Raw genomic sequence first — 16,467 nt, 5'->3', positions numbered from 1 at the left:
TGCGGTTCATTTTTTTGCCTTCTGAGCGAGGTATACGCAAATAGATCAATTTAGCTTGTGTCTTGTGATTTATCAATCCTGAGACGAATCGCAATGCCCGATTTTGCATCTTTACAAAGTGCTTCATTCAAAATCAATAGCATTCTTGTCCTTCTTTTTCAGAGTGTCTCCTCTGCAGAAGTCAGAGGTGGTGGAGATGGTTAAGAAACAGGTAAAGGTGATCACGCTGGCTATCGGCGACGGCGCCAACGACGTCGGGATGATTCAGACGGCGCACGTAGGTGTGGGAATTTCGGGCAACGAGGGCTTGCAGGCCGCCAACTCTTCGGACTACTCCATTGCTCAGGTGAGCGGGACGCTGCTGATTCAAAATGAAAAGAGTACTTTCTCATCTCTTCTTTTAATCAAGTTCAGATTTTTTTTTTCAAATTTTTCAATATCCTTCGAAATGTAGTTGAGCCAACATCTTCATTTGCATTGACCTGATTTATTTGTTGAACAATTCTTTACATCTATACAGTATTACGGTACCATAAACTGGGTAGAATCCTTGGGGGATCCATTCCGGGTATCGAAATTGTTGTGTGAATGTGAGTGTGGATGGTTGTTTGTCATCATGGGCCCTTTGATTGGTTGGCCACCAGTTCAGGGTGTACCCCATCTCTTGTCTAGAGCCAACTTGGATGGACTCCAGCTCACCTGTGATCTTAATTAGGACGAGCTTTTTGGAATAGGGTTGGGTGGATGTTTTTGTGGTTCTGAGGCATGGAGAGGGCAATTTATGGCCCATGGGCAAAATACAACCCATGAATTTGAACAAACACTTTTAAAATAAATAATACTTCAAAGCCTAAAAACATTTCGCCTACAAATACAAATACGTAAATAGAAATAGCTTGTCAACTTTCTTCGATATTGCAACTGTCAGGTCTGCTGTTAGTATTGGCGATGGTTTTGCGGCCAACAAAAGCTCTCTTGTCTGCTCGGGCATCAGCTTATACAGTGAAGTGGTGACACCTGTAAAACAAGCATGCAAACGTCACCCAACTCCTCGCACAACTAGATCACAAACCGACTCCGGCAAAATTCACAGTGTAAACACGTACTGTACTTTCCAAGTAGGGTTGTCTGTCGACATGCGATACCCGAGAGCAACAAAAACACTGCTGTGTTTATACTCAGAACACCATTCAATGCAACATTTTTCTATTGCCGACGCAGCGAGGGAGAGCATGGGAAAGCAATAGTTGCGTACAGCACAGTGCGTGCTCTGTCCTTGAGTGTGCAATTACTATTCAAGAGGGGTGAGTTTGTTCCCCACTTCAGTCCGCATTACATGTTCAAGGTTTATGTGTGTCAAAGACAGGTGGCCTCTTATAATCCACATTGCAAATTAAATTACACTTCCAGCGTCCTTTTTTTCGCTGATGTTTTCTCTGTATTGGCACTGCTGTATGTTAGCTATAATTGGCAGACTGGAAAAGTGAAATCCAACCTGGGAAGCTGTTCAAAATCTAAATAAAGTATACATGGTCAAGCTGTCATTGATGATTAGTTTAATTTTATATCTATGGAAGTGAAACGTCAACTGTCTTTTATTATTTACATAAAAATAGGCAGCAAGTGGTTTGTATGTGTACCTCACAGTTTTGAGGGTCGGAGTTGAAATCTTGGCTCCAACGTTACTGTGTGAAGCGTACGTGCTATTACAGAGTTTTCCCAGGTACTCCGACTTCATAGTCCCACATTACAGAAACATGCTTCTCGAAATTGTCCATAGGAGCGATTGTACAATTGAACACAACTTAACTTATAGAAGAACATGTTTGAAACAAAATGTTGAAAATAAAGGTTTGTATTTGTCTCTCAGGCTCCTCCGATAATTGTGACAGTTATTTTAGACTGTGAGATTCACCATGAGACTTTTCTTGAGTTCACAATCAAGAGTAACATGGAAAAAAAAATCATTTATTTATTTATTTATTTGTTAGTTAGTTAGCTGTCTTTGTCCAAAAAAAAATCCCCCTAAAGTTGACTCATTGATCAAATTCAAATAAAGAGCAATAAATATGTAGTAAGTGGTAAATAAGTGGTCAGCAGAATTATTATTGGCAAAGATATAATGATGCTATTATACTTCAGGACCTCCATGGAAACGTCAGGAACACTTTTTTTTTTTTCAATATCAGCAAACTCGTGTAAAAGTGATGTCGCAATTAGACTGTAAGCAATCATATCGTCACTGGCAACATGGTGAATTGTGGCATTCTTCAAATTGCATACAGACATGTCTTCTTCAAAGCCAGAGATTTTTATGGAGCTTCCCACGGGACGATTTTGAATGTCTAGATTGGCCCTTCGTCAGCGTGGAGAGAATGGCAAATATAGTACAGTATTAACCTCCCCACATGCTGTGCCATTGGCGATTTGGTGAATTGGAAGTGCACATTCTGACTAAAGTGGTGTCCTGGCTGGTCAATGTTGATCCAGGGTCACCATTGCAATGCCAGCGAAACTTGACTTGAAAATAATGGATCATTGGAGTATGACCATTTGTAGATTTAACTGTTTTATTTAATGTTTCATGACTTTAATTCTTCTTTCTTTTCACTGCCATTTTCGGACAGCGCAAGGACATAATGTAAACTTTGTAATTTGTTTCAGGCTGTCCGCTGAGCCATATTCCAGTATAATCACACTTATCAGCCAGAAATTACACTGTAATTTTACACTCACCACAGGCGTGCTCATAGCAGGATCATTCCAAAGTCATGTAACGGCTACACTGAACTTTTGAATACCCACATGGTGTTTTTTTTTTTTTTTTTTTTTTTTTTTGACGGCTATTATTCTCCCATCTCCCTGGTAGGACATGACAAATTCCTGATGTTTCATCCTGGACATTCCTATTGTGGCTTAGGAACCATTTGATACTTTCTGTACTATATACACAAAGCAAACACCTTCACTTTTTCCCCCCCTCCATCGCAGTTCAAATACTTGAAGAATCTTCTGCTGGTCCATGGAGCTTGGAATTACAACCGTGTAGCCAAATGTATCCTGTACTGCTTCTACAAAAACATCGTCCTTTACATCATAGAGGTAAGTAGCTTTTAGGAACATGCTGAAAACAAATGGAACGTGCTACATGCTTGAATTGTGGCATATGTGTTGGCAGCATCAAATAAATCAAAAACTAGAAGTACTGTGCAGACCTCTGCCAAGGTCAAATGGACTTTAAGTCAATGTTTCCTGAGAAATAATGGAAATCTAGATGAAATAATTCAGTCTAAGTCATAATTTAATGTCTTGTCATTTAGGACGACCGGTCTCGTACATTCGGAGCGTTCCTTGAGATTGGTCGGATGTCACAGGTCGCAGTGCATCCCCTCGTACAAAATTTTTCTCGATATATATTTATACATAACTTTCGGGGGGGGGGAATTTTCGGGGGGGAAAAGCTTGCTTTGTATCTGGAGAGAAATTCCCAAAAGGAGCGTGGCGAGCAAAAAAATGAATAAAAATCCATTTGAATTGAAAATACATTTGTTTGTTTTTTACAGAGTTTTTATTTGAAGATGGTATTGCCCTACTATAAACACTTTAGGCTGAAGTTGTGACGACTCCCAACCCAATGCCATATGTAAACCTTGCGTGTTTACGCTGCTGCTGACGAGCATCGCATGCAGCCAGTTTCAACACAGCTGGACGGAAAACAAACGACGAGAGGAAAACGGCAATCTTCCTCAAAGACGCCCGTCCGATAGAGCTCATCTAAAAAATGGCATTTCAATTTCGCTGCGTGAACAGTCATTTGAACTCCACAAGGCATGAGAGGAAAAATACATGGAAGATTGACAGTAGATTGCGGAGACATTATAAAGCTGTTTCTTTCTCTTTTTTTTTTAGTCGCTGGACCACCGTGAAGGTTCGCCAAGTTAGCGTTGTTCAGCTCTCTTTCCTCATATCACTTAAGATGAATGTGAATGTCGCGGATGACTTGTGACACACAGCAGACCTCACACTGATTACAAGTTCAAAGCTACACGCGAGAATCGAGATACGTTAAGTGCGTCATATCAGCCGCGGCGCAACCATGTTTTGATCTGCACCCCTTGACAAGTGGTAGAAAGTCTTCAGAGGGCCATGCTAAATTTATCAAGGAAAATAGGACGGAGCAGTAGCACAAATGTTTGAAGCATTTGTGTGTTCCATCTTTCGGGGATTTTTATAACACTGACTGAAACGTTTCACTGCACCTTCTTATTCGGTTACAAAAGAAAATTGGGCTGCAAATTAATCAAATTAAAATCGCAATGTAGTAGAATGTATCATTTATTTATAAGTTCATTGCTTAAGAATTACAGCCTACACGTTTACATACCATTGCTTCATGAATAATGAAATTTTTTTTTGCATAATTGTTGTAATCTGATTTATTATTTACAAATTTATGTTTACCCCCCACTTGCCTCTGAGAATTTTGGAAAGTTATCACTGCCAAAGTCAAAGAGTTTTGGAAGTTAACTCTCATTGAAGTAGATAAATGAAAGTTAATATCTTTCATATTAATTAATAGTTCATTTGCCTTTATTTTTGACTACGCATAAGCCATGAGACCAAAACATTCATCAATAATAAAATGGATATTGTTAACTGTATAGAGATTAGAGATGATTTTGTTGCCTGTGTTTGTTAGAAAATACATGGTGAGAGGACCTTGAAAAAAATAATTACATATGAAATCATAATCGTCATATTGAGGAAATAAATAGCAATTATATATATATTTTTTTTCAAAAGTGTTCATCCTTAACAAATGTTTTGAAACTATTGAGTTTAGCATTGCGTGGCACTCCAGTTCAGCTGGTCTTCCATATTTAACATAAGTGACAGTTCCTTTGTTTTTTTTTTAACTATTTGTTCTGCGGCTGAAGTTTGCATTCCGTCTTTTAATCGCACGTAATCCGGGTAAATGTTTTCCCACATGCTCTAAATGTATTCTGAAATAACTGCCACGACTCTCGATGCATTTCAAACATCCACTGGTGGACCCCCAACTCCCCTCCTTTGTATGGTTTTCTCCTTTTACAGTTGGCCTGCCGCTGTAAATGAACCACAACACTCCGAGAGACCTCAGACCACAATCGAATCGTGGTCAGAAATTCCTCTCAACATTGTTTGTGTGTTCTTCTCGAAGTCATACTGCAGCTCCTCGTCTTTCAAAACCACGTTGAGGGTCGTTTGCGTTGACGGCGCCCTCCTGCGTCGTCTTTCTCGGGCTGCGTTTGTTGCTCGCTGTTGAAAAGAACTTCACACTCTTGCCGTGCGCTGCTTCTTCAGGGGTTTCAAGCAAATAATAAGAGACTTTGTCAGACCTTGAAATCTAAGACCCGAGCATCAATGTGTCGCTTTAATAGGTTTAGCTTTGTCCTGGCATGTTCTGCCCGTCGCTCCCAGGCTACATTTTAGACTGGTGAAACTCAAAGTTTTTTTTTGTTTTTTTTAACCCTATATTGGGAGCATTGAGGCATACACGCTTAAGCCATTTTTTTTTTACCTTGTCACATCTTTGGTTCTCTTAAAGATTTATACACCAAGTCTCCAATTTGTGTCTCCTCATGTATCCGATACTACTGTGTATAAAATAATTCTTCATGATCCCCAGAGGGGAAGTTTAGGTGTTATGTCACCACAAAAAAAAAAAAAAAGATGTAAAATATGTATTAACTCATTTACTTCCATTGATGGCTAAAGACTTATCTGGTAGTGAATGAGTTAAGGGGAAATGTAAGGAAATGACGAGAATAAAGGCCGACCTGGCTACAAAAAAGGTCTTTTAAGTAGAACGTAAACACGAAAGCACGAAAATTGTTATTTGCAATTGAAGATGCTATGTGCACTGCGTCATTTACAACATGGGGTACAACTCCACACACAAGAATCTCTTTACATGCCCCAGGAGTCGCTGCTCTTTTTTGTTCGCAGCAGAGTTCATGCGTGGAAATAGAATCTATTAACTCATATTCTGTAATTAATTAGTATAAATTTTTGTGTCTATTTGAGAGAGTTTTACCTGAGGGAGGCCTTCAGTTGTCTTAAATGGATGACACCCACCGACTATTTGCGGCCGGTTAACACAGGAGGTGACTTTCAATTGCATTCACGGTGCGTTCCAAAAGATGAACTTGAAAGTTTCTTTTTTATGAGGTGTTTATTTGTTTTAAACGGATGACACGTCTGGTAATGTATTGGACATGACATCTATTAGCGGGAAATACGATCTATTTGTTACAGTTCTACTGTTTCCAATCAGTTCTGTTTTCCATCAATTCATGGTGATCTTCCTGGTTGTAATCATGCACATATTTTACTTAAAGTGATTCCTCGAGCAGAATTCCCACTTTCATCCCAAACGACAGTTAACTAAAGAAGTGCGGTGAAAAGGGGACTGCGTTCAGTCACATTCAAACTAAGAGACCCCTGCGAAAGGGAACCATAGCAACGTCATTCAAGTAGCCAATCCTGCAGGCCACTCATGTTTGATTGACACTTGGCCGCAGTGCCACAGAGCCCGCTGATGGACAAGTGGCATTTATGAGGCCGTTACATGAAAGCGTATTCACAAGGCCGTGCTCCGCATTGCAAAACGCCGCCGGTCGCATGCGACGCCACATATTTGCGGAATATTTATCAGCTACTTCTTCATGTCCTCAATGGTGCCTTTGTGCATGAATTCTATTAGCAATTCTGTAGTAGTAAGCCCAAGAGTATCAGGGCCCGCATTGTAAGGGACAAATGTCAACCCCTTCCAAAAACTTCTCAACGAGTCTTCCAGAGCTGTGCAATCAATGATTTTTCATCCGCTACTAAATATGCAAAGAGTCCTCTAATAGCCTGCATGGCTGTTTTTCAACATGTGCACTGGGGGGGAGAGGTCAGCCACACCCCTCCGCTGAGTGGCCCTCAATGACCAGAAGAAAAGGAGAAGAGAAATCCTGGCCGGTTCTTCCCCTTAATGAGCAAATCAATGCATCTGTCCCTCAAGAGAGACAGGCAGAGGGGACATATTGGGGACCCAGAAGACCGGGCCAAAACACTCACATGAGAAGCAGTTACTGCTTGCTGTGAATGGGAGCCTTTTTTAACTTGCACAACAATAAACAGGCTCGAGCCTCACATTGAGCAGAGCTGTAATTAATTCAGCAGTTTGACCTGCTTGCTAGCTTCTCCTTGTTACCACTGCTTGGTGGCAACCTGCCTCCTGGCTCTTGGGGGCTTCATGTACTCATAAACCCCAGCAATGCTCTCTAAATATACAGTAAATCCCTGCTCTCGTAGATTTCCAAGTTGTAATTGTTAGTTTTTTATGTTTATTTATTTATTTATTTATTTTTTTTAATAAAAGGCAAGTCTGAATTCAAAGTTGTGCACCTTGCTTGTCGTTGTTCCAGCAACCTGCCTGTTAGTACAGAGATTTCCTAGAAGAGATGCTTGTGTTGAAAATTATGGTGGCTACAATTGGGTGCATTGGCTTTTTCATCTTTATAATTGTCCATTTATAACAAGGACATGAAAAAGTGAGGACACAAAAAAAAAAAAAGGACTGGTCCTTTTTTGGAAGAAATGATACGGCTTGGTGGAACATTTTGGTTTGAGTATACGCTACAGTGTTTAAATCTGTCTTACGTATCAGTTTACCAGTAAACTACCTGCGATGGACCAATAAACTGCTTGTAGCAATCAAGAGAACTGTACTTTAATCGTTTAAAGTGGAGGTGCAATAATTAATCGGTTAATCGATAAGTAATGCGTTATCAAAAATAATCATTGATAATACATTCATTGTTAAGAGACATTGTGTATCTTAAAATTGTTAACTGTTGATTTTTGGAGCCCTCCACAAAGGCAGACGAGTAATTCTATTTGTGTTTAATCAAATTACAAGATTTGCAAACATCTGCTTAAGTGTCTCCCTACTTTCTGACATGTCTCGGACAAAATCAGTAACTTAATTTAATAATCAATTTAAGTTTGTGCATTTTTTTTGCACTGTCAATAATGTCCTGTTTTTGAATTATGATAAGTTTTTAATTGATCCCATTTATCGATTAATCGAAAACAATCATTGACAGATGAATCAATTGTTATAATAATTATGATTTACAGGCCTACTTTTAAGACAAATTGACCATGTTTCAATACTGTATCACACATGGGTCTGGCACGTATCCCCTATGGGAGTCAAATTCACTGTACCATTAAGCCAAAGCAAAACCTCCAAACGGCTTAGAGCGTTGCATATTTTGAGTGTGCATCCCATATGAGTGTGAAAACAGGGCCCCCGCATACAAAAGCAACAAGCTCATGGTAGAGTGCGCCTGATGGAGGGGAAGCTGGGGTCTGGGTAGGGTGGGCGTGGTCGAGAGGGGGCACACACATATACACATAAAACTGGTCCTGGTCTTTACGTGCATGCCTTTGAGCCTGAAGATTGGAGGTTGGGTCACACGTATGCTCTTTCACAATTTAAAGGGAGGAGCCGGTGGCAACTCGAGACCGGGAGGGAGATGGGGGCGGGTGAGACCCTCAAATAGTCCCAATTTGTGTCAGCTCATGCCTTCATAATGAAGTCCAATGAAGCGAGAAAGTGCTTGCTTAAGGCTGCAGGCATGATGTTCCCCAGACAGCTTTGACATGAGTGATAACAAGCAGTCTCGTTCTGGAACTATACTTGTTGAAGTTTTGATAACACGAGTATTCAGTTTTCTATCATCACAAAATATGGAGAATGTTTTGGAAATCATGCAACAAGTGACAATTTACAGTCATAACTGAACAATTCTGTAGGATACTGAAAGTACCGTACCTTAGATTATCATTAAACATCTCATTCAGTTGTCATTTCAAAGGGATAGATTAATTCATTCAATTGAACCAAATCATTCATTGGAACTTCTAATGTACCTACAAAATAGTTTTCAAATCAGTTTTCTATTAATTGCACAAATACCGTATTTTCCGGACTATAAGACGCTACTTTTTTCCCAGGTTTTGAACCATGTGGCTAATACAAGGGTGAGGCTTTTCTGTGGAGTTTTCTTTCACAACTAGTGGCGCTCTATAGTTCAGAAAATACGCTAATTAAACTCGTTTTTTTTTTTTCTTCCTAAGAATCGGTTTATATACCTTTATGTGCATTCACAGTACAAAATCGTTCTGTACATGCGGTAAGCAACACATTTTTTTTCCAACATCGAAAACTGCGGCGTATAGTTTGGTGTAGCTTGTACATCGTTATTTTTTGTTTGGTTTTTTTCCCCAAAAAGAGTTGCTGCGGCTTATATACAGGCGCAACTTATAATCCGGGAAATACTGTATTGATGTCAAAAAACAGACTACTGCATTACCGAGATACTGTGGATGCTTTATTGCTCTTAAGAGAAACACAGTCTTTCCCAAGACACTTGAAAGACCTCCTTATTGTTTAACTATGAAGTAAAATTAAATCAATCAATAAACCATGATAATAATACATCAGTGGAACATTATCCATCATGATTTCAAACTGATCATCCATACCAGCACTCTGTCATGCCTTGATTTTTGTCGCTACAACAGCCTCATCTGTCACCTTCGCATAATGTCAGCCTGCTCTCAAAAGGGAAGCTTTTTCATGTAATCAGTAGGAAGCTTGCATTAGTGGAGGTGCCTCTGGCTCTTCCTGTTGACCCTCTCTGCTTTTCCTCAGATAGACGGATGGCCATTTGGCTTTCCGGTCAACAATTCGTACACGCGCTCGCCATTTTATGATGGATGGTTTAGGAAGTAATTGCTTATGCTTTTACTCACCTAACATCACTGAAAAGTGTATTCATCTTGTTAAAAATGTTCAGTTTTGATCATGTATTAGTGGCCTTGCTCAGCCTCTTCCATTTTTTTTCATAATTCAGCTTATACACACTTGAGTGCCTGTCAAGTCGTACAATTAAACATTTCAGTAAACGTTTTGGGAAAAATATGCACAAAAGGCCATCGTTTGATCAGTCAGTTTAATGAGCATCGATGGATAACATTTTTTGTGTGTTTTAGATGATATAATTGGCGTCATATTCAAAACCTTGACTTTTTTATAGTTAACTACTTTTTACGCATGTAATATATGTTAAAAATGATCGGGGGTCCATGTATGACTTAAGTCACTTCAGCATCACACCTTTGTCATTAACATTAAGACCAAGTTTTCACCTGTTTTCACATTTCAACATTAAATAGGGTAATTTTACACGTATGTGTCAGTTATGAATGCTAAAATGTAACATAAAACACTGACTGTACATTAAATTAATGATTCATGAAAGCAAAAGTTTGATTAATTTCTGTTGCTTCCTGGGGGGAAAATGGTTTGACTCCATTTGATATGGTTTTATCAACTTCTTTACTGTAGTTGGTCAAATTCCAAATTATGTTCATAATTAAGATCAAAATATTGTAATAAAATGATAAAAAGTGCATATGTATTCTTCAAATCTAATGATACATCTGTGATTATGTTTTGATTTTCCGTCTTCTGCTCTTTCACTCATCCCTCATGTGATTTTTTTCTTTTCCTCCTGCAGATCTGGTTTGCATTTGTCAATGGCTTCTCGGGTCAGATTCTGTTTGAACGCTGGTGCATCGGCTTGTACAACGTGGTGAGTGTTGATATAAGCTTTACACTCTACCGAGCTTAACACTGCCAAAAGAGCTGTGGTTGGAAGCATCTCTTCATTACGGGATTGTGTCGCTAACATCCTGAAAACCCACCAGTGTATTAATGACCCTTTGTCAAAGCCCAACCTTCCCCCGTGGCCTAAACTATGCACTGAATGCGAAAGAACAACAGTTTGGCTTGCCCCAGGAAGTGTCGTTAGCCGGCGCAGCTATGCTTGCATGATATTAAAAAGCAAAGGAAGGGGAGTCCCGCAGGGCTCTGCAGTGGGGCCACTCCTAATGAAGTCATATTTCATATCTGTCACAACTTTGCTGAAGTAAAAAGGTCCATCTGTGTGCTTCTGATCTTGAAGTGGATTTTCTATCATCCCTGCCTCTTGCTTTAAATTCCCAATAAACTAACTCTGCCGCACAAATTCCTGTGGCTCCGTGGGAGTCTGTCGGAGGTACTGGTCTGAAACCGCCCCTCAATGGAGATCTTTTCGGGAATAAGAAAGGAGCCCGGTAGAGCATGTCACGCAGAGCAATGCTCCTGCAGACTCCCAGTCCTGATGGGCCCAATGGGAAGTCACACTAAGTGACCCACTCAAGCCCCAGCCTATAAAACCCTTCTACATACCATCTCGCCATTACAACACTGCTTAGTCATTGCACTTTTAGCCAAACTGGAATATCTGCTTGTTTTGCATGCAAGCAGATGTGATGCATCAGAATTAAGGAAACCTGAGAGGTTTTTCAGTAATGTCACTTCTCCTCGTGGCTCAAAACAAAGCGTGCGGACCAGGAGGAGGAATGAATGAAGGCAATTCCACTAGAAAGCTCAACAGAAATTTCCTTTAAGCAGGCAGTAGTAGAAAAGTGGATGGTTTGCATGTCATCGTCCGATGAAAAACATGAATTATTAAATACTGCTATTCTTTTATTATCTTATTTCCAAAACACAAAAAACAACTTTCTGTTGTTTTATTTTAAATCCAAAAAGTTAGAGATGCTTGTTGTTTCTGTACAGCAAACTAAAATGAGGGGGGGGGGGCACCCTCAAAAAATTTTTTTTCATTGAACAGTGACTAGAAATAAAAACTGCCCAAAGTTAATTACGTCACCAGACAGTGAATAAAAGATAAAACTTGAAAATCTTGCATTACTGTGAAATTGTCGTTGGACAGAAGTGATATTCAACAGACTCAGACAGTTTTGTCCATTTGTTTGGTAAATTTATTGGTCAGATGTGACGAGACTGTGCGTAAATCTTTTGAGGGCTTGAAGCTCGTCAGTAAAAGTTCATAAATAAACCATGTCTCTTTCAAGCCGCAGAGATCAACAAGTGGTAAAAATTAGAAAGTATAGCTTACAGTCTGGAAATGTATGTGTTTTTTTCAAAATATGTTATTCCATTATGGCAAGTGAGGCAGGGGGGGTTATTTGGCTTTTTAACATAACTGTGTTTTCTGTTTTTTCCAAACTCCAACATTTGTTGTGTGAACTAAAAAAAAGTAATTGTTGAAGGTTTTACATTACTGCAAACCACAAAACTGTTGTTTAACCACAGTTTCCGATAACTGCTTAACATCTGCACTGCATGGAGTCCACTACATTCAACAAACTCACTTTTTCAAACACACTACTGTGTTTTACGAACCATTAATCACACTTTATTATTAGGTACAATATCCATAATTGGGTCTATTCAAAAACATTTTTCATACGTAACATGCACCACGTTATAAAGTACGTCATTTTTTTTTAAGCATTGTATGTTAAATAGTTTATTCAAATTGTACAGTAGGTTCATTTGATAGATTTGTTGTTATTATGCAAGGTTCAGACCAGACCAAAAAAAAACAACAAAAATAAAACTTTTTGGGGGCGAATTGTTACCTCGTATAATTGCTTTGTGTCTGCTGCAGACCTGATATTTTGTTTTTCTTCTGTCCACGTGTTTTAATTCATTGTCCAGATCTTCACTGCTCTGCCTCCTCTCACTTTGGGAATATTTGAGCGCTCCTGTCGGAAAGAAAACATGCTCAAGTACCCAGAGCTCTACAAAACCTCCCAGAATGCAATGGGATTCAACACCAAGGTAAACTACATTTGCAGCACTTTTCATTGAGTCAAACTTGCTTTTGCCCTGGGCTGCTGTGACCTGTCCTGTCTGGTTAGCCGGTCGGGGTGGTTTTAGGGGGGGATTGGGACAGGGTGGGGGCCTTCTTGTTCAGACAACAATAAAGATGTCTCTTCTTTGAGCCACAGCGGGCTCCTGTACGCGCCTCACAGGCGTGGTGACCTGGTTAGTGCGGCGTGGAGGTGGAAGAAAGCGCGATTGTCCATGGGGGTCACGGGCGGGCAAGGTCAGACGGGTGTTCGGGCCGGGGGTGCAGCAAGAAGCAGGGGATGTAAAGGATGCAGCATGATGCCATTTGCCATGGAGAATTATGCAATTTGTTTCAACACAAAACCATTTGTTCAAGTTTACCCTCAAGCAGACGGGAGGACGTTGCGTGAATTCTAGAATCAATTGGTCAGAAATGATTTGAATTGTACTATACTCACAAAAAGTTTGGGATATGCTTTGGAAGGAAATTTCAGGATGAACTTAAACTGCACTGTTTGTTCTAATTTGATTCTTTTCGGGCATTTTTCTTTTTGTATTATTAACCTATTGAGACGTTATCTTGGGACACTTAGAGCCTATTGCGTAAGCGACTGTTGCATGTGGCCGCAATTCATCTGCCGTATTATACATATTATTAACCATGTCATTCTTAGTATATCTAAGCCAGGGGAATTTGTCCAGCCACTGCAGAACAAAACAGATGGTCTATGGTTTGCGAAAATCTGGAAAGATTAGGGGAAAGGGGATGTTATAATAACCATAAGTTTCAATTGACTAATGTGAGCTGTAATCAAGTGCTTGATTACAAATGAAACAGTACTTGCGTTCAAAATCCAGGAAATGGTCCAGCACATGTGCAGCAGGATAGGAAACTGTCGCTTGTGTTTTTTTGTTTTTCAACTATTGTAGGAGAAACTTCTAACTTATTTGTGACAAAGTGCCACCCGGTCACTCCTTTGTAAAATGACAACTTTTTTTTTTTTTTAACTTAGTTCTGGAGAGGCAGCAATTACATAATGAATCCTTTGATAAATTAATCAATAATGATTCTAATAATCAATTAATCATTTAGAGACCTTGTTTAATTTGAAATTGTCTTACTCCTCAGCATTTCGACCTCTTTATTAAAAATTAATAAATATTGTCAGATTTCTGTAACTCGCAATAAAAACCTGCTGATTATCTTTCTGTTTACTCCAAACAAAACATTTGCAAACATTTGATTTTATTTTGGGAATCAACAATCACCATATTTTTTTTCTTAACCAAATGGGTGAGCGCTATAGCTGTTGAGGATATCGCCTCATCCAATAGGAGGAAGGCTGGCGGAGTGATTTTGGCGTGCTAGCACAGGATAGACCAACAAGCAGGAAAAGCCTCCATCTTATAACCTTTTTTTCCATGACCTGACCTGTAATTGAATCTTCGGCTCTGTCTGCAGCTTGTTGTTGTCACTGGCTTGTGCAGTATTTTATTCTGCTCTATTTTTTCATGAGTCCCCCCCAAAAAGTTGTTTTTACAGATTGTGAATCAAAGCTGTTTATGTTGAGGTGAGAGAAGGAAGTGACCCAGGGTGGCAGAATGTGAAGGTTTCACTATTTAACAACGTATTTCTTACACTTAGGTCACCACATAAACCTCTCTTTACGTGGCCGTGGTGTTTACAGCCGTGTACCAGTTGGCCCCTCCCTTCCCAACTCGCCCATTCAACTACAGTCCGCTCTATTAATTACCGGGTTCAATGATTTTTGTGTTTTGTGATGTTGTGTTTAATTAGGAGAGCCACAAAGACAAAACCATGTAACAGAGAGCATACTGTGACAAACAATTAAGAGCATTTATTGATTTCATTAGCATCCATCCTTTTGCGGAGGGGCCTTGTGTGCACTCCCACTGGGTAGTGAGCAGGATGGAGGAGGCCAAGCTGTGAGGCTAATTGGCAAAAATGTGCTTGTTGAATGAATGATAATTTAGGCAGCATCTGACCAGCGAGAAGGGGGGGGGGGGGTGGCAGCGGGCCCGGGGATTCTTTTCGTGTATTGGCTTTTGTGGACACAGAAAGAGGGTGAGGTAATCCTGGGAGGGGTGGAAGGTTTGAGCAGAAGGTGTGTGTGCGTACAAATGGACTTTGGTGAGCTCGCAGAGGAACGGTGAGGAGGTCGGGCCACCGAGGCCAATGTGTAGAAGCAACGAACTCTGGCACCAATTCAGCGCTGTCCTATTTGAAAAAAAGCTGTCATTTGTACCAATGAAAATCCCTCGAAAAAGTCTACTTTCAAGGTTAGCTACTTTGAACTCATTTTAAGGACACATTTGCTGAATTGGTCAAAAAGTGTGTTTTTGGAATCCACTCGATAAAAAGAGGCCTGCACAATTTGTTCTTGAACTTTTGCCGTTAATTTCTTGGTAACGACAACACGGACGTTCTAAATGGAGCTTTTTTTTTTTTTATGTTGGCAGAATAGATTTCACGGTAATTTCACGCACCATCGCCCATTAGTGATTTACTTGGCGCCTGCTGTGTGCAATGTATATTTGGAGCAAGTTTGTTTTAGGCTCATCCTATGTCTGCATGGGCTTTAATAATTACCATGACAACTGCATGTGTGTGCGTGCGTGTGGGGGTGTGTGTGTCTGTGTGTAAATGTGTTTGTTTTTGTTTGTGTGTATGTCTGTGTGTGTACACACACTGACATTTGCTTACTTCATGCTTAAGCTTGTCACTTAGCTGATACCCAAACGTGCTTAGTCTTAATGTAATTAACTGTTTACCGGTCAAGGAATCCTGTGCAGTAACAACGAGGACCGAGAACACTGAGCTGTGAATTGGCTACTAGTAAAAAAATAAATAAATACATCGCTGGCGTCGCGTCAAAATTTCACTTTTCAAGAGACCCCAAAAATGAATTTGTTCAACCGTTGGCATTGCCATTTTCAATACTTTAGATTCTTGTACATGTAACAATAGCATCCACGGGCGTGTGGACTAAACAATATTATCGATTTTTGAAAAAAAAAAAATGGAAAAATGTAAGGACATTTTTAAAATCTGCATGAAAAATATGTTTAGGCACACATAATGCCATCTTTGAAAATGTATACAACTAATGTTTGTATTTGACTAAATATATATATTGTAATTATTGCACAATATAGAATAGCTAGAATACAGGTTGTTATAATACAATTATTTTAAAACCCAAATGGATTTAAATAATACTTTAGAACAAGCAATCTTCCCCTGAAAAAATACTTTGGTGGGGTGCGGGATTATTTTTCCAATAGTCTAGAAATGATAGATTGGGGTAGATCGGGGTCACCGAAATGGCACCCAAGGGGATCATGATGCCCTCAAGGACCACATGAGTAGCTCGCAAGCCTGTTCTAAAAATAGCTCAGTTAGTGGAATTTCCTAGGAAGATTGTACAATTATGAATACTTGTCGAGATTTAATGAACCGGTGTCGCTTATACTGTAAATATTTATCCATTTTATACCTTGTTAAACAATCGTCAATAACTTAGAAGTCATTAATGTGATCAGGGTGTTTGAGCAAATTTGCTATTTCAGAAGTGTGTATCAAACCTTCGCATCAGTCAGTCCAAAAGAAGTAATTGTTAAAAAAAAAAAAAAAAAAAAAG

General features: G+C 39.6%; 1 protein-coding gene across 5 annotated transcripts in view; it reads left to right on the top strand.

Annotated features, from left to right (window-relative positions):
* atp8a1 (ATPase phospholipid transporting 8A1) overlaps positions 1-16,467 on the top strand; it is a 96,343-nt gene that overhangs the window by 63,233 nt on the left and 16,643 nt on the right. For all 5 annotated transcript variants that reach the window (XM_088295009.1, XM_088295007.1, XM_088295011.1 and 2 more), the window contains 4 exons: positions 163-346; positions 2,992-3,102; positions 10,620-10,694; positions 12,671-12,793. In XM_088295009.1, coding sequence (XP_088151135.1) covers positions 163-346; positions 2,992-3,102; positions 10,620-10,694; positions 12,671-12,793 — 493 coding nt within the window. The remainder of the gene's footprint in view (positions 1-162; positions 347-2,991; positions 3,103-10,619; positions 10,695-12,670; positions 12,794-16,467) is intronic.

This window comes from Idiotropiscis lumnitzeri, chromosome 4, assembly GCF_059441095.1.
Source record: "Idiotropiscis lumnitzeri isolate Australia: NSW breed Sydney's pygmy pipehorse chromosome 4, RoL_Ilum_1.0, whole genome shotgun sequence".
NCBI classification, from domain to species: domain Eukaryota; kingdom Metazoa; phylum Chordata; class Actinopteri; order Syngnathiformes; family Syngnathidae; genus Idiotropiscis; species Idiotropiscis lumnitzeri.
Note: the sequence above shows the minus strand (reverse complement) of the source record. Positions and strands in the feature narration are given on the sequence as shown.